The 24,504-nt window shown below is 47.8% G+C and overlaps 1 protein-coding gene across 1 annotated transcript in view; it reads right to left on the bottom strand.

Annotated features, from left to right (window-relative positions):
• LOC142310005 (proton channel OTOP2-like) overlaps positions 1-24,504 on the bottom strand; it is a 109,437-nt gene that overhangs the window by 46,571 nt on the left and 38,362 nt on the right. The window contains exons 2-5 of the mRNA XM_075347482.1: positions 20,236-20,372; positions 19,999-20,057; positions 19,732-19,859; positions 11,279-12,135 (exon numbers count right to left, since the gene is read on the bottom strand). Coding sequence (XP_075203597.1) covers positions 11,279-12,135; positions 19,732-19,859; positions 19,999-20,057; positions 20,236-20,372 — 1,181 coding nt within the window. The remainder of the gene's footprint in view (positions 1-11,278; positions 12,136-19,731; positions 19,860-19,998; positions 20,058-20,235; positions 20,373-24,504) is intronic.

Below are 24,504 nucleotides of genomic sequence, written 5' to 3'. Positions count from 1 at the left end.
GCCTGTCGGTGGCAGCGTACAGGTGCACTTGTGTGCGTTTTTCACAAACTATTAAATAACGCACAAGTCTAGTGTATAATACACGTCAGTCAGCAGTGCCTGATAGTGTCAGACTTCTCAGTAATTGTCGCTCCTAAAAACCTGTTAGGTTCTTATTGCGTCCGTGCTTGCATTTAAAAACCGCACGTCTGTGCCTGTCGGTGGCAGCGTACAGGTGCACTTGTGTGCGTTTTTCACAAACTATTAAATAACGCACAAGTCTAGTGTATAATACACGTCAGTCAGTAGTGCCTGATAGTGTCAGACTTCTCAGTAATTGTCGCTCCTAAAAACCTGTTAGGTTCTTATTGCGTCCGTGCTTGCATTTAAAAACCGCACGTCTGTGCCTGTCGGTGGCAGCGTACAGGTGCACTTGTGTGCATTTTTCACAAACTATTAAATAACGCACAAGTCTACTGTATAATACACGTCAGTCAGCAGTGCCTGATAGTGTCAGACTTCTCAGTAATTGTCGCTCCTAAAAACCTGTTAGGTTCTTATTGCGTCCGTGCTTGCATTTAAAAACCGCATGTCTGTGCCTGTTGGTGGCAGCGTACAGGTGCACTTGTGTGCGTTTTTCACAAACTATTAAATAACGCACAAGTCTAGTGTATAATACACGTCAGTCAGCAGTGCCTGATAGTGTCAGACTTCTCAGTAATTGTCGCTCCTAAAAACCTGTTAGGTTCTTATTGCGTCCGTGCTTGCATTTAAAAACCGCACGTGTGTGGCAGTCGGTGGCAGCGTCAGGCTCCATATTGTCCCTGGATAGAGACGTGCATGATGGCCTGTAAACATGAAGTGCCCATTGTAAGTTAGTGGGTCTATTGTAGTATAGCCCTTAGGCAGGGCAGCCAAAAATTTGGAGGCTCCACATTGTCCCTGGATAGAGATGTGCATGAGGGCCTCAAAACATTGTTCCCATTGCAAAGGAGCGGGTCTCCTGTCGTTGTAATGGCCATTCTGAAAGAATGGGCGAAAAAATTTACCACTGGGGGTATACCTGAAACAACGGCTTAACTATTGTAACGGTCATCATGATGGCGCATGAGGAGAAGGAGGAGCAGTCCAGCGATTAGCCAAAGTCCAGAAGTGTGTTACCATGGGTGAGTGGAGGTACATGGTAAATTCCCGTTACAAACTTTAAATTCCGCTGTCATTTGCTGGTGGTGTGGTGAAGTCTGGCCCAATCCAACCCTTGTTCATCTTGATCAGAGTCAGCCTGTCAGCATTTACAGTTGACAGGCGGGTGCGTTTATCTGTAATGATTCCACCTGCGGCACTAAAAACACGCTCTGACAAAACGCTAGCGGCAGGGCAGGACAGGACTTCCAAGGCGTAGAGAGCCAATTCATGCCACGTGTCCAGCTTGGATACCCATTAATTGTAAGGCACAGAGGAATGTCGGAGTACAGTTGTTTGATCTGCAAGGTACTCCTTGAGCATCTGGGCAAACTTAGGATTTCTTGTGGCACTACCCCTCACCTCAGGGTCTGTGGTATGTGAGGGGCTGAGAAAACTGTCCCACATCTTAAAGACTGTTCCTCTACCTCTGGCGGATTGGACTTGTGCCCCTCTCGGCTGTACGCCTTGGTTGTCCACTGATTCCTGACCTATGCCGCTAGCGTTTTGTGAGGGGAATGCTTTGCCTACTTCCGTGACTATGGCCTTCTGGAACTGCTGCATTTTGCCTGACCTCTCCGCCTCGGGAATAAGAGACATACATTTCTCCTTTTAGCGTGGGTCTAACAGTGTTACCAACCAGTAATGATTGTCGGCCAAGATGTTCTTAACGCGAGGGTCACGAGACAGGCAGCTTGCCATAAAGTTAGCCATGTGTGCCAGACTCTTAACAGCCATCACTTCAGTATCCTGACCAACACGATGACTGAACATGCTGTCCTCCTCTTCCTCCTCCTCATCATCTACCCGGTCCTCTGGCCAGCCACGCTGAACCGAGGATATGACTGCATGTCATATCCTCAATTTGGCCAGAGAGTTGCTCCATGTCTTCATCCTCCTCCTCGTCATAGTCCTCCACTGCACGTTGTGATGAGACGAGGCTGGGCTGTGTGTTATCACCCACACCCACTACTGTTTCTTGCTCAAACTCATCGTGCTCCGCCTGCAATGCATCATGGTTGTTTTTTGAGCAGAGACCATTTTAGAAGGCAGAGAAGCGGTATGGTGACGCTAATAATGTCGTCATCGCCGCTCACCATCTTGGTGGAGTCCTCAAAGTTTTGGCGGATGGTACATAGGTCGGACATCCATCTCCACTCCTCAGGTGTTATGTGTGGAGTTTGACCCATTTCCCGACGGCTTAGGTGATGCAGGTACTCAACAACTGCCCTCTTCTGCTCACATATCCTGACCAACTTGTGCAGAGTTGAATTCCAACGCGTGGGGACATCACACAGCAGTCTGTGAGCCGGAAGATGCAAACGGCGCTGAAAGCCGGCAAGGCCGGCTGAAGCAGTAGGTGACTTTCGAAAATGTGCAGACAGGCGGCGAACTTTTACCAGCAGATCAGACAGCTCTGGGTATGACTTTAGAAACCGCTGAACCACGAGGTTGAGCACATGGGCCACGTATGGAACATGTGTCAGCTGGCCTCGCCTCAAAGCCGCCACCAGGTTCCGGCCATTGTCACACACGACCTTTCCTGGCTTTAGGTTCAGAGTTGTGAGCCAGTGATCTGCCTGCTGTTTCAGAGCTGTCCACACCTCTTCTGCATTGTGGGGTTTGTCACCTATGCAGATTAGCTTCAGCACTGCCTGTTGCCGCTTCACCGAGGCAGTGCTGCAGTGCTTCTGTGTCGCCCTGGACAAGCCAGGGGCCACAGAGCACAACACTTAAACACCCCACACTCCCTGCAGGCATATCATAGTCAAAACACAAAATCCTTTTTGCCTTCCCCAGGGGCTGTTGTCCACACCAGGGTGTGGAGCCAGGCGGTTGGTCTCCACCCACCAAGGAGGAGGGAAAACACAGGCAGTGAGAGTTAAGCTAAGGAAGTGGAAGGAGGAAAGTAGTAGAGAGGAGAAAAGTGACAGCAAAGAGTCTGAAGTTGGTCCGGGTGTGTGGCCCGGACAGGACAGCAAGGTTGGCAGGATGTGGTGACCGTCTGCAGTGGAGGCCGATTGGAGTCTGCCGTAAGGACCGTGGACGGGTGGTGACCCGGCTGTACCGGACCGGTATACAAAGAGAAGCCAGCACCATTGGCAGAGGACTTTCGGATCCCGGCAAGGCTTGGTGTCGCCGTGAATTTGCCAAATCCGTTAGTGAAGGGGACCTCAGGGTTTCCAAACAGCCAAGTCCCGATAGAAGGCAACCGTCCAACCGTGAAGGGGAGACACCGCCACCGCCAAGGGCAACCGTCTCCCAGGGCCAGCGCCTGTGGGCAAAAGGGGCTCCTCCGGCCCATATCCAGGTCGGGGAGCGGGTTACCGGTGGGAAACCATCACTACCAACACTGAACTTAGGTGCAGGGAGAGACAGTCATCACTAACCTGCAGGGAGGAACAACCGCAGCCGTCCGAGGGACCCGTCCATCCAGCCACTTGTTTTACCGTGAACTGTGTCATCATCATTGGGCTGAGTGAGTACCTCCGTGCCGTGCGGCACAGCGCTGACCCTGCGACCCTGCACCTCATCAGGCCCCGCAACCCGCCTGTCATCCATCTCTACCCCATCACCGGGCCCCGGGACAACCAACCCCCCTACCCACGGAGGGGAGAAATAACAACAAAGCTGCTCCCTGTCACAGGCTCCCGGGATCCCCGTCCAGAGCAGCGGTGGTGTCCACACAATCACCACAACCGTGGGTGGCGTCACGGACAATATCCCCAAAACCCAACCACCCCTTTCCACTCACGGGCGAGTAGCGCCGCTCGAGTCCCCGGGATCCGGCCATCGCTCGAGCCAACGAGCAGCAGCAGCCGTAGAGCAGCGGCAGCCGGACCCGAGCAGTGGGAGAGCGCACCGTCCCCTCCTCCGCCCGCGACACTTCCAGCTTGGGACTGGTGTGGAGGGTAAAGTGGATCAGGATGCGCAGGAGGAGGAGGAGGCTGAGGAGCATGACATTCCGGAGCTGTAGAGTGTGGGTGAAACCCTGACTGAGGTAGGGCCTGCAAAACTTGGTGTGTGAAGGACGTGTTCCGTCCCTCGCTCAGACTGGGTCCCAGCTTCCACAATATTAACCCAGTGTGACGTCAACGAGATGTAGCGGCCTTGCCCACATGCACTTGTCCACGTGTCTGTGGTTAGGTGGACTTTGGCTGAAACAGCGTTGTTCAGGGCACGTGTGATGTTTTGTTACACGTGGTTAATGGTTATGCAATGCGGGGACGGCACACCGGGAGAAATAGTGGCGGCTGGGGACCGAGTAAAGTGGGACAGCTGCCACCATCAGGTTGCGGAATGCTTCTGTCTCAACCAGCCTAAAAGGCAACATTTCCAGCGCAAGCAGTCGCGAAAAGTTAGCATTTAGAAGTGTGGCATGTGGGGTGTTGGCAGTGTATTTGCACCTGCGTTCAAAGGTTTGCTGAATGGATAACTGAACGCTGCGCTGGGACAAGGACGTGCTTGATGATGGTGTTATTTCTGCGTGGGTAACTGCAGGTGCAGGGCCGGAGGAGGCTTGTTCGCAGGCAGCATGGACAGGGTATTGGCTCGCATGCACAACCAGCGAAGACGTAGCAGTGACATCAGCAAGCACTGCTCCTCGACTCTGTTGTACTTCCCACAAAGTCGGGTGCTTGGCTGACATGTGCCTGATCATGCTGGTGGTGGTCAGGCTGCTAGTTTTGGTACCCCTGCTGATGCTGGCATGGCAGGTGTTGCAAATGGCCTTTTTAGAATCATCTGGAGCCAACTTAAAAAACTGCCAGTGTCAGAGTTCCTGGTTTTCCAGTTTTCTTTTGAAAGAGCTTGCCCTTTGTTAACATGGAGTTTTCTGTTCTGTTGCCCTACTTCCTGTACATCTGTTTAAAAGCCGCCCCTAAAGCTTAGTCCAGTGCCTGAGTATACTGCTTCCTGTGTGCTCCTGCCCTGCTGCTTTTGGTTCCTGATTGTTATTCGAATCCTCTTGGAAAACAACCGACACCGACTCTGGGCTTCATCTGGTATCATCTAGCTGTGCTCGGACTCCGTTTGCCGTCTTTGGTCGGCACTTCTGCCCGGTTCCTTCCGTTTAATACCACTCTGGACTCACATCACGTACGGACATTTTTGGACTTACCTATTGCCCTTTTGTGTCCCGGCTGCTGCGCATTTAGGGCTTCTGGGGTGATTGCCAGACAGTCCCTGTATAGGGGTTCGCTCTTGGTGGTCTCCCTGGGGGAGTCCGGTGCGCGGTCCCGTGAATTCCCTTTCGCTCCGTCCCTGGAAGGTATTTCCTGTATTTATGTTCTACTGTGTTTTTGTTCCGTTTATGTACATATTTGCTGGTTGCATATTACAAACGTCTTGCACCAAGAACTCGTCTCTGGTTGTCATTGCCCTAACGCAATCGAAATCCTCAATACATACAATAGTATTACAGCCAGACTCGGGAAGACCTAACATTTGTACAGGCACCTTGTGTCGTGTTGTTCCGGGGAACAGTTGCCTGACGTCTGCCTGGGGCCACCACTCTGCTTCTTACTGCCTGTTGGGATGCTACGCCTCCCTCCCCCTGTGCACTGCTGTCCTCGCTCTGCATATCCTCCTGCCAGGTTGGGTCAGTTACTGGATCATCCACCACGTCGTCTTCCTCTTCCGCACCCTGCTCCTCCTCCTGACTTCCTGACAATTGTGTCTCATCATCGTCCACCCCTTGTTGAGACACGTTGCCAACTTCGTGAGAACGTGGCTGCTCAAATATTTGGGCATCTGTACATACAATCTCGTCATGGCCCACTTCAACAGGAGCTGGCGAGAGGCCAGAATGTGTGAATGGAAACGTGAACGAACAGCTCTTCCGAGTGTCCAAGTGTGGGATCAGTAATGTCCGTGGACGTGTACTCGGCCTGGTGGTAGGAAGGAGGATCAGGTTCTGAAATGTGCGGTGCAGTATCACGGCTACTGACACTTGACCGTGTGGAAGACAGAGTGTTTGTGGTGGTGCCAATCTGACTGGAAGCATTATCCGCTATCCAACTAACAACCTGTTGACACTGGTCTTGGTTCAAGAGCGGTGTACTGCTGCGGTCCCCAAGAATTTGGTACAGGACGTGCGAGCGAGTAGATGTGACCCTTTGTTGTGGCGAAATTAGAGCTTGCACACAACCTCGGTCTCTGCCTGCACCACCATCACGTCCACTTCCTTGTTCGTTGACAACGCCCTTGCGCATTTTGCAATGCTGTGCTGATTTTTTTTTTTGCAAAACTCGTGTTTTTGCAAAACTCACACAAATGCAGCGGAAAGCTGTCACCAACAGGCACACACGTGCGGTTTTTAAATGCAAGCACGTAGGCACTAAGAACCTAACAGGTCTCTATCCAGGGACAACGTGGAGCCTCCCAATTTTTGGCTGCCCTGCCTAAGGGCTATACTACAATAGACCCACTTCCTTCCAATGGGCACTTCAGGTTTACAGGCCCTCATGCACGTCTCTATCCAGGGACAACGTGGAGCCTCCCAATTTTTGGCTGCCCTGCCTAAGGGCTATACTACAATAGACCCACTTCCTTCCAATGGGCACTTCAGGTTTACAGGCCCTCATGCACGTCTCTATCCAGGGACAACGTGGAGCCTCCCAATTTTTGGCTGCCCTGCCTAAGGGCTATACTACAATAGACCCACTTCCTTCCAATGGGCACTTCAGGTTTACAGGCCCTCATGCACGTCTCTATCCAGGGACAACGTGGAGCCTCCCAATTTTTGGCTGCCCTGCCTAAGGGCTATACTACAATAGACCCACTTCCTTCCAATGGGCACTTCAGGTTTACAGGCCCTCATGCACGTCTCTATCCAGGGACAACGTGGAGCCTCCCAATTTTTGGCTGCCCTGCCTAAGGGCTATACTACAATAGACCCACTTCCTTCCAATGGGCACTTCAGGTTTACAGGCCCTCATGCACGTCTGTATGCAGGGTCATTGGTGAACCTCAAAATTTTGGACTGCCCTGGCAAAGGAAAATACTACAAAGACTCAGTTCCTCAAAATGGGCACATTAGACTCAGAGGCCTTTATGTACGTCTCTTCTCAGGGACATCGGAGTGCCACACAATGTTTTACGTAAAATCTTTCATGTATTGATCTCAAAAAGTAACATACATTAGCTCTATCTCACTATTGGGTATGTGCCCTTAACATTTCCGCCATGAAAAATCATTTTGGTGTCATTTTGGAAGGTTTTCTGGTGAGTCCGTAAAAATGGCGTAAAACGCGGACAAAATTGTTCACAGCTGTGACTTTTGAGTGATAAATGCTTCAAGGGGTCTTCCCCATGCTGTTGCCATGTCATTTGAGCACTCTTCGGAGACTTTTGTGCCATTTTTAGGGTTTCTACATGCTGCCGGTGGTCATTTCACAAAAATACTCGGGTCTCCCATAGGATAACATTGGGCTCGTTGCTCGGGCCGAGTACACGAGTATCTTGGGAGGCTCGGCCCGAGCTTCGAGCACCCGAGCTTTTTAGTACTCGCTCATCACTAATAATTAATAAATATTAAAGCCCTCCATTGGGCTATGTCTTGATGCACTCTTCACTATAGAGTCCAGCCAAGTGATTCTGCAGTTTAATCTTGCTGATGTAATATGATCTATAACTACCTTTGATACCAAAATAATATCAAGTTTGAGAGATTCCATTTTATATCGGATCCTATACTATTTAAATTATTACATCTCACCATGTATATTTTGCCCCTACACTTAGGATAGCAGCACATATAAGCTTCCTAGTGTAGGGACAGGAGGGGTCAGCCTTCGGTGAGCAGGGGCACCACTTTGTATTGTCTAGGGATGTCAACCTCCGCAACTAGGGAGGGATACTTTAGGGGAATAGTCCAAGGCCCCTCCCCCTCTACGTGTTGGTATCATAACATCTATGAAATTGTATGTAGTATTCACATGGGTGCTTGATTTGAGTAATTAGATTTTAATTGAAATGTTATCCATACAGTTTGTTTCAGTTTAGGTCAGAGCATTGTGGTTAGTGCATAGATTGTGAAATACAAACATTGTGAATTTAGCCTTAACCCTTGTCTGGTACCATGGGGTCAACGGGACCCTATGCAGATTGGTACCACTAAAAATATTTTTAGCAGACAAGGGATAAAAGACTCGAAATATTTTTGCCTCAGAGCAGATCAATATAAAAAAAACCTGTACCATACTTACCATCTACAGGTTCACTGGTAAGTCCCTGCCAATGCTCCTGGTGACTAGCATTGGCTGCTGCACAGATGTAAAGTCAACAGCGCTGAAGCCAATTGCTGAGCTCAGACACTCTGTAAGGGGCATTCCATCAACCCTGGATGAGCTGCTGAGCTCTCTGATTGGCTGCTGTGTTGTTGACGTGACATCAGCACCGTAGCTAATGCCAGAGCAGCAGAAAAAACTCACCAGAGGATCAGGGGATGATGAGTAAAGCATGAATTGGTATCTTATACCACACTACACCCAGATATGATGATTTCCAGAAAAGGGACAACTCCTTTAATAAATGTATCAAAAAGATACAATATACTGCTATATCTCTTGCTGAAGCTGCTTCCTAATTTCTTAGAGGAGCACCTCCACATTGTACAGACAACCTTCTAGTCACATCGGAACAGTCACTCATTAGGAAAATAACACTTTGATGAGGAATCATGTGACCAACCATGATTCTCAGCCTCCTTGATAGTAATGTAGCGCCCCTAAAGCCATCAGGGTGCTACAAGATTCTGCATCCCCACAAGGATGCAGGGCCTACTCCCAAGGGCCCCGGAAGACCAGTGCCGGTAACACAAAAACCCCCAGGTAATCCCAGTTTTCCCCCAACAATCCCCCATACAATGGTGCAAGGCTAGGGTCGGATCAATGGATGGCCGCCTAGAGGTGGAGCCAGTCCAGTCCACTAGTTGACCAGGTGGAAGGGGCAGACTGAGGACAGTGGTCAGACAGAGTAGAGTGTCGAGGAGTGAAGGTGGACGTGAGGAGACACACTGACACGGGGTTAACAGTAACCTGGTACCCAGGAGAGTAGTTGCCGGTGGAGTACTCCCGGAACTACGCACCAACGGGGTACAGGACCCTAGGGCAGGCAAGAGCGCCAAGCTGACCTCTTAACACCTGCACAGGGAGGGGACCCTCAAGGACCTCGCTGACCCTAAAAATCTGAGACTCAGCAACAAAGGGAGAGCCAGGGACAGGACCAAAGACTCCATCCCCACAGGGTTCACATTACCGTCATACGGACAGTAGTGGAAAGAAACACCACCAGACGGGGACTCCCAGTTGCTCTACGCCACGTGGACCCACTAACCAGAGACAGGTGCAGGGGAAGAAGGTACCAGATTACTACACTGGCACTTGGACAAAGGGGGCCTGGAGGTGAAACCAGCCGGCCTCGGGTAACCAATTACCATCAGCAAAAGTGAGTAAAGACCAGTTACACTGAACTTCTGTGTGGACTACCTTCTTCTGACACCAATCACAGCACCTATTCTCAGGGGCCCGACCCTGCTTGCGGAGGGCCTGCCACCATCCAGGCTGCAATTAACACTAGCCCAAGTAGTGACATTGTGCAGCGGCGGCTCCATCCACATAGCCGCAACACCGCAAGTGGCGTCACGTATGAACACTAATCTAATCCCCTGTAAATACACCCCCCATTACAAAAAGGGCCCAGGGCACGGAACCGGGCAACGGCCACCACAGTGACATTTCCAAGATATACACTACCTGGGACTGAGTACCCCATATCTCTGGGCGCGACAGTAATACACTGCCCATAGATAGCTAGTACAGTGGTGGAGTTTGAGTGACTTGTCTGGTTACATGCTTCACCAGCAGTAGCCATCTTGTGGACAAAATCACCGTCCAATTCGACCTAAAGGGTGTCAGAATGGCACGTCGCTAATCATGTAACCTGGACACAAAGTCAACAAGGCATAAAATGAGTACATACAGTGTGTCCACCCATATCCTGTCCACTGCCATTAACTTGAGAACGGTGGCAGCTATAGGCATAGAAGTGGTGTCTAGGTATAGTAAAGTAGCCATGCGCTACGCAATGAAACCACTTATAGCGCCACCTGGTGGAAAACAACGGAGTTAGCATTTTTATCTTGAAAACGGAATGAGATAGAGAAAAAAAGTGAATTAAAAAATTGTAGGGCATCATCAATTCAATGCGAATCGACACCTTGCATACAGAAATGCTATGATATGAGACCCAAGACCCCCCCCAAAACATTGAATGCTGGTCATGGATATGGCGCTCATTTAACTTTGATGCTCAAAGTGGCCACCGTCAGCTGCCATGCACATCTGGACTCTGGACAGCATACTGTATCTTGCTGCATGTTGTACAATATGGTAGGTGACACGTTTGCACAAGCATCTGTGATATGTCGTCGTAGGTGCTGCAATGTTGGTGGAGGGGTCACATACACCTGCTGTTTGATGTGACCTCACAGAAAGAAGTCATGGTCAGGTCATGGTCATGGTCAATGGGGTCAGGTCAGGTGAGCATGGAGGCCACTCCACGCAGCCACCATACCCAATGACTTGTAGGAAGGTCTCCATGAGGTATCGCTTCACATCTGCAGCCTTGTGAGTTTTACACATTCTAATCATAGCATTTCTGTATGCAAGGTGTCGATTCGTATTGAATTTATGATGCCCTACAACTTTGTAATTCACTTTTTTTCTCTATCTCGTTCCATCTTTGAGATAACAATGCTAACTCCGTTGTTTTCCACCAGGTGGCGCTATAGTTGGTTTCATTGCATAGCGCATGGATACTTTTCTATCCCTAGACACCACTTCTATGCCTATAGCTGCCGCCGTTCTCAAGTTAATGGCGGTGGACAGGGTATGGGTGGACACACTGTATACATCCTTACAACACATTCCTTAATATGAACTATAAACTGGCCTACCACTTTCAAATATGTCTATATGCTTAGTAAGATTAGTCATTGTTAGCTGAATGTATTGTGTTCCCCTTAGGCAACTCATAACATCATTAGTTAAAAAAAAAACCAACATTTTAACAACTATATTGATTGGCATTCCTGTTCAGTGGAGATTTAACTTACAATGATGTTGGAGATGAGCAGGAATAAAGAGATCTCCTTCACCGCTTTCCTTCTCCAGACTGTTCGGGTATTTTCTTTAGTGGAGTGTGCAACAATCCCATTGCAGTTTGTCTCCAGCTCATGTCCATGTTCAGCTTCTGAATGATTGCCTGGAGGAACTGTTACTGCTGGATTAGCATAAACTTCGTGGTTCTCTACATGGGCTACAGAAGGGTGGTGTTCTGAGTGTCCTCCACTGAATGGTTCTCTGTGAAGGCCTTCTATGATGAAGAAGTTCTGAAGAGTGTGCTGCACAATCATGAGCAGTGAGTACACCAAGTTTAAATGATCAAGGATTTTCCCGGGAGAGGTGGCTACAATAGCTATTATTGAGAAATAGGAGATACAGTATTTGCCAAGGGCAGCAATTATCAATAAACCAACATCAAGGCTTCTTGTAGGGTTTTTGTGACTGTCTGAATCTCTCTTGTCAAATCTGAAGATGATGGAGCCAGCAAGGGAGCTAATACTCATCAGGCTGAGGGCTATGATGTTGAAGATGTAAAACATCTCAAGTGCTTTTAGCTTCGTTTTCTCAGATGAAACTTCAATCTCATACACAATGAAGACACCAAGGCCGGCCACAAGGACTGCGACCCCACAGATAATTCCCACAAAAAGTTTGTTTGGACGGAGGGAGTGATGGGCGTGATGAGAATGCTGGCTCATTATTCGGCCAACATTCTTCCACATCACGTATGAAAGGGTTGAAGCAAAGAGACTATATTCAATGTTAAAGGGGTACAGGTAATAATATCCTGTCTGGAAGGTTTCGCACACTGGAGTATTGCATGCACAGTCACCGGATCCTCCACCAGCTGAAACAAAAGAGACATTCTGCTTGAATTAACACAATTTAAAATGGACATAATTGACTTAACCTCTGGCATATATATCAATCAGCAACATCTGACAACTATGGAGCACAGTGGTATACTAGGACATGGGTGGGTAAACCATTGGTGCAAACTGTGTAACCGCCAAGGGGTCCAAGAGGTAAGGGGGCCCAGTTCTACCTCCTATCACAGACACATAAAAGGGTGCATTGAGACTGTAGAGAGCATGAATACTGTTGTGGCACAGGGTCCTCTTTTTTCTGTGTCCACTCCTACATAAGGGTACATTCACACGTTGTTTTTTGGCAGCGTTTTGTTTTTTTTCCGCACCAAAAACCAGAGTGGTGGCAGTTGTGTGTAGAATACGCACATTTTTCTCATATTTTTACTTGCATTTTTTACCCGCTCATTTGTAAGAGTAAAAAGGGCCACAAAAATGCTGAAAAAAATGATATGGTATGTATTGGCAAAAAAGCCCTAGGACTTAAAATATACAGGAAAAATACAGTGTACGCATGAGATTTTAGAAATCTCATTGATTGGAATGGTAAGGTATTTAAAATTCTGTGGAGCTTTATATCTAAAAAACGTCCGCCTCTATACAGTTTGTGACTCTAGCATTAAGACTGTAGAAGATTGCCATTTATGCAATTTCAGTATAATTTGGATGGGTTTATTGCAAATAGCGAGTACAATGCAAGTCAACGGGAAATGCGAGTAATTTTCTGTTGGATCCAACAAAGAGGTCTAGGGGCCTGAGGAAAAGGCTGAAATGGATGGGAAAGTGATGAAACTGAATGGGGAAAGCCTGGAGAATATGCCTGCATGTATTTCTGACTCACATATAGTTTCTGGGAATAAGGATGTTACAGTATTAGGGCTCATGCGCACGTAACTGCAGAATCTTCTGCAGCGATTTGACAGCACATGTGTGCGTCAAATCGCTGCAGAAAGACTGCATAAGGGATACAGTATTTTTGTTAAAAAAACCCGATTTCATGCGCTCTGGCTGCTGCTCCCACCATAGACAGAGTGGGAGCTGCATCCAGAACGCAGAAATAATTGACATGCTGCTTTTATGAACGCACGGATTTGGGTCAAAATTTAGCACCCAAATCACTGCGTTCATAAAAGCATCGTACGCACGTCAGGGGACGCAAGACGCATGCATTTACGCTGCAGTGCAATACGTAGCGTAAATGCATGCTATTACGCGACGTGCGCATGAGCCCTTACGCCACTTTTACAGATGCACAAGAACACCTACCAAACCTCCTCTTCTTCCAAGAGCCATAACTTTTTTTTTTTCCACCAATATAGCCATATGAGGGGTTGGTTTTTGTGGGACGAGTTGTACTTTTGAATGACACCATTCATTGTGCCCCATATTGTACCGAAAAATGAGATACATACTGTATTTTTCACTTTATAAGACTCACCTGATTATAAGACGCACCCCCAAATTTGGTGAAGGAAAAGAGAATTATTTTTTTTAATGTTAAATGGGGTCCGACTTATAATGCCAGTGTCTGTCTAACAAATCATATAGGGTATATGTCTCTCATAGCGCATCCTAAAATTAGCCCCCTTAATCTAGATATGGCCCCCTTATATTGAATATAGCCCCCTTGTGCTGGCACACGACTCCCAGTGATGCCCATGGCCCCCTATGGATGGCACACATCCTCCTGTGCTGCCCATGGCCCAATACGGATGGCACATGTCCCCCTGTGTTTGATATGGCCCCCTATGGATGGCACATGTCCCCCTGTGCTGCCCATGGCCCCCTATGGATGGCACATGTCCCCCTGTGTTTGATATGGTCCCCATGCTGCTGCCCATAGTAAAATAAAAAACTCTTTACTTACATTCTCCAGCACTGTCCTCCCTCGTGTCTCCCTCCCGTGCTGCTGAGCTCCTGCACTTCCTGGTTCTCGGTGCTGGTTATGTGATCGGCACAGCAGAGTGACATCATCTCTGCGTGCCTGATCACAGCAGCAGCAGGGAGACCGGGGAGACACGCTGGAGGAGGTAAGTAAAGAGTTTTTTATTTTAGGATGGGCAGCAGCATGGGGGCCATATCTAACACAGGGGGGGGGCATGTGCCATCAAAGGGGGGTGCAGGCACATATAATATGCGCCGCTCCCCCAGCCCATCACCGCGGTGCAGTTTCAGCACCACGGTGATGGACAGTGGCAGTGCATATTATATGAGCGGGAGCAGGAGATCTCCCGCTGCCTCCTGCAGCCTTCACCAGCCTCCACCAGCCTGCTTCAGCCTCCATCACCGCTCCAGAGCTGCCCTCACCTCCCCCGGGCCATGCAGTATATAATCCATATATTCGGATTATAAGACGCACCCCCTACTTTCTTCCAAAATTTGGGGGAACAAAAGTGCGTCTTATAAAGCGAAATATTCCAAATGTGGTGAAATTGCAAAAAAAGTGCAATTCCCACAATTGTTTTTTGGGTTTTTAATTTACCATTTTCACAATATGTTAAAACTGACTCCACAGGTCAGTACGAGTTTGTAGATACCAAACAGGTATAGTTTTACTTTTATTTAAGTGGTGAAAAAAATTCTGAAGTTTGTAAAAAAAAAAAAAAAAAAGGAATTGCAATTTTGTTGCCATTTTCCAAGTCCCATAGCGTTCTCATTTTATAGGATCTGTAGCTCAGAGACAGCTTATTTTTTGCATCTTGAGCTGACATTTTTAATTATATCATTTCTGGGTCGACGCAATGCTTTGATCACCTGTTATTGCATTTTAATGTAATGTTGTGGCGACCAAAAGAACTACAAGGGTATGTGAGCACATTGCGTTCTGGCGTGACAAATATTCTGCAGCGTTTTGTCACTGCATGTGCGTTTCAAAACGCAGACGAAAAGCTGCGTTTTGGATGTATTTTGAATGCGGTATTGATGCAGAATTCATGCGCTCTGGATGCTTGCTCTGCCATAGACAGAGTGGGGAAAGCATCCAAAACGCACAAAAGAAGGGACATGTTGCTTTTTAGAACGCATCGATTTTGTCAAAAATTTGGCATGCAAAACGCTGCGTTTTAAAACGCAACATGTGCATGGATTTTGCTAAATTCTCATAGACTTTGCTGGGGATGCAGAATGCATGTGTTTACGCTGCAGTTTAAAACGCTGCTTAAACGCATGAAAAAACGCCACGTGCGAACATAGTCTTATTCTGATGTTTAGATTTTTTTCTCGCTATACCCTTTACCAATCAGAAAAATTGATTTTATATTTTGATATATCGGGCATTTCTGAACGTGGCAATACGAAATATATGTATGTTGTTTATTTTGTTATTGTTTTATTTTAAGGGGTCAAAAGGGGGATGATTTGAACTTATAGGTTTTTGTTTTTTTTTCATATTTTAAAACTTTTTTACATTTTTTATTGAGTTTATTAATGTCATTAGGCTGCTTAAACACTGCGTTCCTATCCCTGTTCAGTAGTACCGTCGAGGCTTCTGTCCGAACCCCCCCGCAAAACAGTTATTGACTATAATGGTGTGTGACGCCCCTGACTATCAGTGTGTCACAGGGAACTGCACTTTCCTTTCTCTTAGTGCAGAACTCACCCTCCATGGTTCTGGGATTCTAACTACTGGTATTGCTTCCATCAGCACTCAAATCCTAGCCACACCTCACACCGAACCCTGTCAAGCACACCAGTGTGTGGTCTAGCTGGAAAAGGGCCACCCGCCTAGGGATCAGGCAGACTGGTGGGAGGGACATAGAGAGTTCAGCAGTAGCTCCCAAAGAGTGAGGAAATGGGAGTAGCAGCTCCCTGGAGTTGAGCAATAGCCTTCAGAGAGTGAGGAGCTGACGGAGCTGTAGCTCCCTGTGTGACCTTAGTTGGGTCGCAGATGGTGGTCTGGGACCAGAGGAGTCGGAGACACAGTCACAGGGTATATTGGAGGAGGTGTAGCAGACTTAGTTTTGGAGAACGGTCGACACCATAAGTCCAGTAACCAAACTGGTACCGAGCGTGGCGGGGTACAGGACCCTAGACCAGGCAGTAGCTTCACACAACCTGATAATTCACCTGTGGAGGATAGGCTCTTTATGAATTTTCCCCAAGAGATCAGAGATTGAAGGCATCAACACAACGAGGGGGATAGGGCTTTCCAGTTTTTGCAGCTCACTGAAATCCCAAGTGTCAGCCATCGAGAGCACAGCTCCACTATTTCACTATAGGGAGCGGGACCCTGACAGTTTGAGGCTGAAGGGTCACTCAGAAACATCTCCACAATTCTGCATGGATGCAAGCTCCAGACCACTAAGCAATACCAGCGGGAATGTACACCTGGACGGGCTCCTCAGAGTGGCAGCGGCACCTAGAGACTTGGTTTACTTCTGTGTCAGAGTCTGCTTATTGGCCGCACTAACAACTGCACCGCCTGAGTGAGTATGTCGCGGGCGGGGGGTGCGCTACTCGACCGCGCTTGCGGCTCGGGTCCGGCTGCTGCTGCTGCTCGGTGGCTCGAGTGGTGGGCTGGATCCGGGGACTCGAGCGGCGCTCCTCGCCCGTGAGTGAAAGGGGTTGGTTTGCCTTGGGGATTGAGTTTGTGACTCCACCCACGGGTCGTGGTGAGGTTGGGGCACCACCGCTGCTGGTGACGGGGATCCTGGGAGCGTTGTTAGGGAGCAGCTGGGATGTTTTCCCTCTCCGTGGGTAGGGGTTGGTTGTCCCGGGGCCCGGTGAGGGGAGAAGGGAAGTATGCAGGGCAGGTGAGGTGCAGGGTCGCGGGGGCAGCGCGGTGCCGGACGGCACGGTGGTACTCACTCAGTCAAGGATGAACACAGAGTCTCCGGTAAAACAAACGGCTGGATGGACGGGTCCCGCAGCCGGCTGCTGTAGTTACTCCCGGACGGTTGGTGATGGCTGCCTTTCCCTGCACCCGTTGTGTGTTTTCGGTCCTGATGGCTTCCCACCGGTAACCCACTCCCCAGCGTATAGATGCCGGAGGAGCCCTTTTGCCCGCAGGCTCTGGCCCTGGGAGCTCTAGCTCTGGCGGTAGCTTTATCTCCCTGTACGGTTTGGACGGTTGCCTTCACTCGGGTCTTTGATGCTTGGAAACCCCGGAGGTTCCCTTCGCTAACGGATTTGACCAGTTTTATGGCGACTCCCAGCCTGGTCGGGGTCCGCAGGCCCTGCCGGTTTGGTGCTGGCTTCTCTTTGCTCCCCGGTTCGGTACCAGTGGGCCACCGCCCAACCCCGGCCCTATGGTTCCGCGTCGATAGGCCTCTCCTGCAGACGGCCACCACCGTCTGTCAACCTTGCTGTATGTGCCCGGGCCACGTACCCGGACACGGTCAGTCAGCTCCCCAACTACCACTTCACTCACTCAATGGGCGGGGCCAACCGCCTGGCTCCGCCCCACCTGGTGTGGACATCAGCCCCTGGAGGAAGGCAACAAGGATTTGTGTGTGCGGCTGATGTGCCTAACTGGGGTGTGTTGTTGCAGTTCCTGTGACGACCTGGCTTGCCCAGGGCGCCACAAGTACACTTGCCTCCCCGGGTCCTGACCTACTCAAATCACCTCCACCATCCCATTCACCATCCCTACGCAGCCCCGGGGCCTTCTCTACCCGTGGAGGGACCACCATCTCGCTGCCCCGCTCCATCCACCCCGGGTACTCCCATCGGCAGCAGCAGTATTCTCTTACCACGGGTGGCGTCACGAACAGTCCCCTTTTAAATATTTCCCCCTTTTATTTGAGTTGCCGCTGAGCCCCAGGTCTGGGGACCATCGAGCCACAGCAAAACCCCCGGACCCGAGCAGTCTGCCTGCTGCAGGGGCGGCACAGGTGCAGATGGAGTCACCATGTGCTCTGTCGTGCACCGTTTTCTAGAGTATATGCCTATTAAAGGCGGACACCCAGATGTAGTAGACTGCGTCTGGGTGTCAAGCTCTAGTAAGTGTATACTCCCAAAAATGGTGTATAACAGAGCACACGATGACTCCATCTGCACCATTATAGCTAATAGTCCCGTGGGCACATACGTCCGAAACCCGTTTTGTAGGAGGTTTGCACGGAAGCCCCGACGGGACCACTGAATAGAGAGAGGATTGCAGTGTTAAAATTGCCTTAGGTACCCTGTCTTATGCCTGTACTGTCCGATCACTTCTGCCAATCAGATGCTTCAGCATCCCTCTGATCAGCAGAAATGCTGTTCTCCTTTGAATGTCGGTGCTCAGATCAATCGTCATATGTGGGGAATAATGTTGGCTGATTAGTCAGGAAGGGGTTAAGGGCATACTGGTGCTTGACGCAGTTTATAGGGGACAAATCTAGATACATTTTCCCTTTACAATTAACTTTGTTTATGGAAAAACCCATTCATGTATTAAAGATGTTCAGTCATTTAAAGTTTGGCACTTACATAAAAAAACAGGAGCGTAACGATCACGGTCATGGACTCTGCAACCACAACCGGGCATTGGGGTGGAAGGGGCCTGCTGACCCCAGCGTCTACATCAGCTGGATGTGCCTCTGAGGATGCACATCCAGATAAAATGCATTGTGAAGCAGAAACCCGTCAATACATGCCACCACCCAAACAGAGGCCGACAGCTGATGTTAGAGTGGCAGGCATTGGAGTCACATGGCAGTGATATCATGGGTTGCCATATCAGTAACGCTGATGTCAGCTGCTAGCCACTGGCTACAGAGGTGGACACCGCCTGCATGACATGGAAGCGGGGTAGGTGAGTAGAATTGCTTTTTTGTATATGCGTTAAAGGCAGAATGGGGAACATACAGTATATACTAGAATGGAGAACATATTCATCAGGATGGGAGACATATATAAAAGGATGGAGCCTAAGATGGAGGATAAATATACCAGAATGGGGGACATATTTACCATGAAGGGGTCCAGGATGGGAGACATATAAACTAGTATGGGGGACATATTTACCAGGAAGGGGCCCAGGATCAGAAACGATGGGAAACATACAGTATATACCAGGATGATAGACATATATACCAGGAAAGGTCCCAGGATGAGTACATATTTAACAGAATGGATGGGGGAGAGATATATCATGAAGGAGTTTATGATGGAGACATATATAACAGGATGGGGGACATATTTTAATAAGAAGGTGCCCATGATGGGAAACATACATACCAGGATGGGGAACATATATACTAGGATGAGGGACATAGTTACCTGGAAGGAGTCAAGAATGAGAGACATATATACCAGGATGGGTGACATTTATCAGGATGGAAAACGTTTTTTTACCAGGAAGGGGTCCAGAATGGGAAACATATATACTAGGATGGGGGACATATGTATCAGGTTGGGGGACATATATAAAAGGATAGGGGACATTTTTATCAGGAGGTAGCCTAGGATGGGGGACATCATTACAGGATGGGGGCATAACTACATATTCAAGGAGGAGGGGGGCAGCACTTATGTCTTTATTCATTCATCTGACCAACATGCAGGGAAGAAGGGGGAGCCAGGTCTTAAATTTGCACCAATGTCCATCGACTCTAGTTATGCCACTGTAAATAAGTTTTAAAACTAAGATATTCTACCTCTTGAAGTCCTGTGACCACCAGATGAGTTACCACTGTTAGTACTAGGGGTCTGGTGAAGAGATTCATCTGTGACCGCAGCCATCCAGATAGCTAGATTAGTGCCTAGAGTCAACATGAGACCGCACCTAAAAACAGACACATGATTACTGTTACTGTGATTTCACCCACTAGATTACATTGTAAGTATTGTAACATTTTTATTCCTTTTTCATAAGAAATTACATAACCTGGGATTGTTCACCAGGATTCTTCATTTATTCTTACCTAGTTAGGTTCATGTGAGTCTGAACACAGTGCTGGCAAGAGATCCAGAGGAAGTACGTCTGTATAGGAAGATCATGTGATCACACATTACTTTTATATTTGGAATCAACTACTGTCAAGCTAATTAAAATGGTCAGATCAAACACATTTTACAAATATTTCTGGTTTACAAAAATTGCTACAGTTAATACAAAAAGTTTGAAAAAAGTGTTTTTAAATGCAGTTCAAAAATCTTACCTGTAGCACTACAAACAGGCCTTGAAAGACTGGATATATAATTTGGATAGGAGATCCGCAATGAGCCAGACTGACTGATTTCCCAATCTTCAGCACATCTAGAACCAACGAACAAACTCCAAAAACTGCTAGCCCGACTACATATGGTAAAAAGAGAAAACAGTGAGAATCAGTTTCCAGCTTGTGGATTTTTATTAGTGTTTGGACAAATGTAGTCAGTCAAAAATATATGCAAAGTAACTCTCTCTTCATATACAGTGGAACTTTGGTCTACACTGTGTTCCAAATTATTATGCAAAAAATATTTTTCATATTTTCCTAAATTAACTTTATGAATTGCAGTCATTGTTATTTTCCAGTCATCTACTATTCGAGTATAATTGAAATGTTTTTGATCAAAATGCCTATGAAAACAGTATATTTTTAAAAATAATAAACACTCAAAATGTACTCAAAATGCATGTTCCAAATTATTATGCACAGCAGAGATTTAAACTTTTTTATTTTTATTTTCAAAAACAAAATGGTTAATTGTGAAATTCTAAGCATTATCAGCTTATTACAAAATGAAATCAAACAGTTTTCATGTCAAAACTTAATTCTAGGTGATGTTACATTTGCACTTAGGACCCCTTGTTCGAAAGAAGCTTCTGAACTCTCTCGTCCATTGAATTTGTCAGTTTTTGGATGGTTTGGGCTTCAATTGTTTTGCATGTGGACAGAATACCCTCCCAGAGCTGTTGCTTAGGTGTGAACTGCCTCCCGCCATTATAGACACTCCTTTTGATGATGCTCCAGAGGTTCACAATGGGGTTGAGGTCAGGGGAAGATGGTGGCCACACCATAAGTTTGTCCTCTTTTATGCCCATAGCAGCCAGAGATGCAGATGTGTTATTTGCAGCATGAGATGGTGCATTATCATGTATGAAAATCATCTTGCTGCGGAATGCACGGTTCTTCCTCCTGAACCATGGCAGGAAGTGCTGTTTTAGAAACTCCACATAGATTATGGAGTTCATCTTTACCCCTTCAGGGATCCTAAAGGGGCCAACAGTCTCTCTCCCCATGATTCCAGCCCAAAACATTACTCCACCTCCTCCTTGTTGGCGCCTTAGCCGTGTTTTCATGGGGTGTCCATCAACCAGCCATCCTCCACTCCATCCATCTGGACCATCGAGCGTTGCACGGCACTCATCGGTGAACAAAACAGTTTGAAAGTCAGTCTTCATGTATGGTTTGGCCACTGGAGCCGTTTCTGCTTGTGTGCAGTGGATAGAGGTGGTCGAGAGGATGGCTTACACACAGCTGCAAACCTATGAAGGACCCTGCATATTGTTATTCGGGGGACGTTGGAGGCACCAGCAGCTTCAAAAACTTGTCTGCTGCCATGACAAGGCATTTTAGCAGCTGCTCTTTAACCTGACGCAATTGCCTGTTGGAAAGAGTCCTCACTTTTTCCTTATCAGCACGCACACGCGTGTGCTGTGAATCAGCTACATACTCCTTGATTGTGCGATGATCACGATGAAGTGTCTTGGCAATGTTGATTGTGGTCATGCCTTCACCTAAATACTCCACAATGTGTTCCTTCTCAGCAGCCTTTTTCTTTCCCATTTTGGCAAAAAATTTAGGCTGCTTAATAATGTGGAACAGCCTTCTTAAGTAGTCTTGCCTTTATTTGGACACACCTGCCAAACTAATGTGCACAGGTATCTGCAATTGCTTTCAGTGATATAAAGAGCCCTGACACACATCACCATCAATGAGTTTACATGACAAACAAAAAATGTCTGACCTTATCACTCCTAAACTCTTTTTGCATAACAATTTGGAACACAGTGTAAAGGGTGCTTTACACGCTGCGAGATCGCTAATGATATATCGTCTGGGTCACGTCGTTAGTGATGCACATCCGTCTTCGTTAGCGACATCGCAGCGTGTGACACCAAGGAGCGACGATCAACGATCGAAAAAACGTCAAAAATCGTTGATCGTTGACACGTCGCTCCTTTTCATAATATCGTTGGTGGTGCATGACGCTGGTTGTTTGTCGGTCCTGCGGCATCACACATCGCTATATGTGACACCGCAGGAACGACGAACATCTCCTTACCTGCGTCCACCGGCAATGAGGTAGGAAAGAGGTGGGCGGGATATTCCACCCGCTCATCTCTGCCCCTCCGCTTCTATTGGACGGCTGCCATGTGACGTCGCTGTGACGCCGCATGAATCGCCCCCTTAGAAAGGAGGCGGTTCGCCAGCCACAGCGACGTCGCAGGGAAGGTAAGTCCGTGTGACAGGTGTAAGCGATGTTGTGCACCACGGGCAGCGATTTGCCCGTGAGACACAACCGACGGGGCGGGTACGCTTGCTAGCGATATCATTAGTGATATCGCAGCATGTAAAGTGCAGTTAAGAGTAACTTGGTTTGAGAGCGTTTTGCAAGACAAGCAAAGCTTTTTACAAAATTGTAACTTGGTTTAAGAGCAATGCTTTGCAAGAAGAGCAAATACTCACTGTGTATACTTCCAGTTCTGTCTTTTCACCGTGCTCTGACCTGCTCCGGAGGTAACTTTCTGTACAAATGTACTGTATACAGTATACCATTGTATGGTACAGTATATACTAAATAGCATGTCTATCAATTTGCATTTATGGATGCAGTATTGTGCTTTCTGCTAACCAGCACTGCACATTGCTTATACTGTACCTCTCACACACCAACAATTTTATTGTAAGCTAAAGTGCAGTTTTCTTTGCTTTATATTTCTTTTACTGTACTGTACAGTATTTTGTATTAGTGTACTGTAATAATTTTCTATGAATACAGTACATTATTTTGTATTACTGTAATAAGTTTGTATAAATTGCCAATGTATGTAAAGTGCTGTGGAATTAATAGCGCTATATAAATGAATACAATTATTATCATTATTATTATAAATACAATAAATATTTTTTGGTTGTGGAACGATTTGTCTGTTTCAATTAATTCCTATGGAAAAATTTACTTTGATATAAGAATAACTTGGTTTAATAGCACACTCTGGAACCAATTATGCTCGTAATCCAAGGTTCCACTGTATATCTAATACTAGCTGTAGTACCCGGGCGTTGCCCAGGATAGTAACTGTCTCTCTGTAATACTTATTCTATATTCTGAGGATTTCGATAGCGTAGGGCAATGACAATCAGAGACGAGTTCCGGGTACAAGATGTTTTATAGTATGTCACCACGGTAGAAACAGAACAAACACAACAATACAATAACACATACAATACTTTCCGGAATAGACGCGCAGGGGATTCCCGGGACCACGCACCGGACTCCCCCAGGGAGACCACCGGAGCGAACCCCTATACAGGGACTGTCCGGCAATCTACCCCGGAAGGCCTAAATGCGCAGCGGCCGGGATAAGGAGCAAGCGGTAAAGTCAATGAGTGTCCGTACGGAAATGTTTATCCAGGATGGTTACGAACCAAAAGAGAACCAGGCGGAGTGCTGACCGAAGATGGTAAACGGAATCCGGGCACAGCCTTAAGAGCCGGGTACAGTCCTGAGACAATCGGTAGGTAGTCCTTTAGGGGAATCCCGAGGCAATCCGGAATAAGCAGCAAACACAGCAGGAGCACACAGCAGGCAGTATACTCAGGCACTGGACTGGGCTGGGAGGCGGCCTTTTAAGCTGCTGGACAGGAAGTAGGGCAACAGAACGGTAACCTCCATGTTAACCGAGGGCAAGGGCAGTCAAAAGAGAACTGGAAAACCTGGAAACCTGACATTACTCCCCCCCCCAGAGACGGCCTCAGGACGGATCAGGGCCAGGTTTGTCCGGGTACCGGCGATGAAACTGAGCAATCTTCCGGGGTGCCCGAATGTTACCCACCGGTTCCCAGGAATCGTCCTCGGGGGCGTACCCCTGCCAACGTACCAGATACTGAAGCCGACGACGATGGAGCCGGGAGTCAATAATGTCCTCAACCACGAACTGCTCCTCGCCGTCGACCATCACAGGCGGAGGAGGAGGCACAATACGACCATGAAAAGTATTAGGGGAAACGGGTTTGAGGAGAGACACATGAAAGACCGGGTGTACCTTTAGATGGTGCGGTAACCGTAGCCGACAGGCCACAGGGCTCACGATCCCGGTGATTTTGAACGGACCGATGAATTTTTGTCCCAGTTTCTGCGAAGGAACACCCAATCTCAGGTTTTTGGTGGATAACCATACAGAGTCCCCTACCTTGTACATGGGTGCCGGTTTCCGG

This window comes from Anomaloglossus baeobatrachus, chromosome 5, assembly GCF_048569485.1.
Source record: "Anomaloglossus baeobatrachus isolate aAnoBae1 chromosome 5, aAnoBae1.hap1, whole genome shotgun sequence".
Classification (NCBI taxonomy): Eukaryota; Metazoa; Chordata; class Amphibia; order Anura; family Aromobatidae; genus Anomaloglossus; species Anomaloglossus baeobatrachus.
This window is presented reverse-complemented; position numbering and strand designations above follow the sequence as displayed.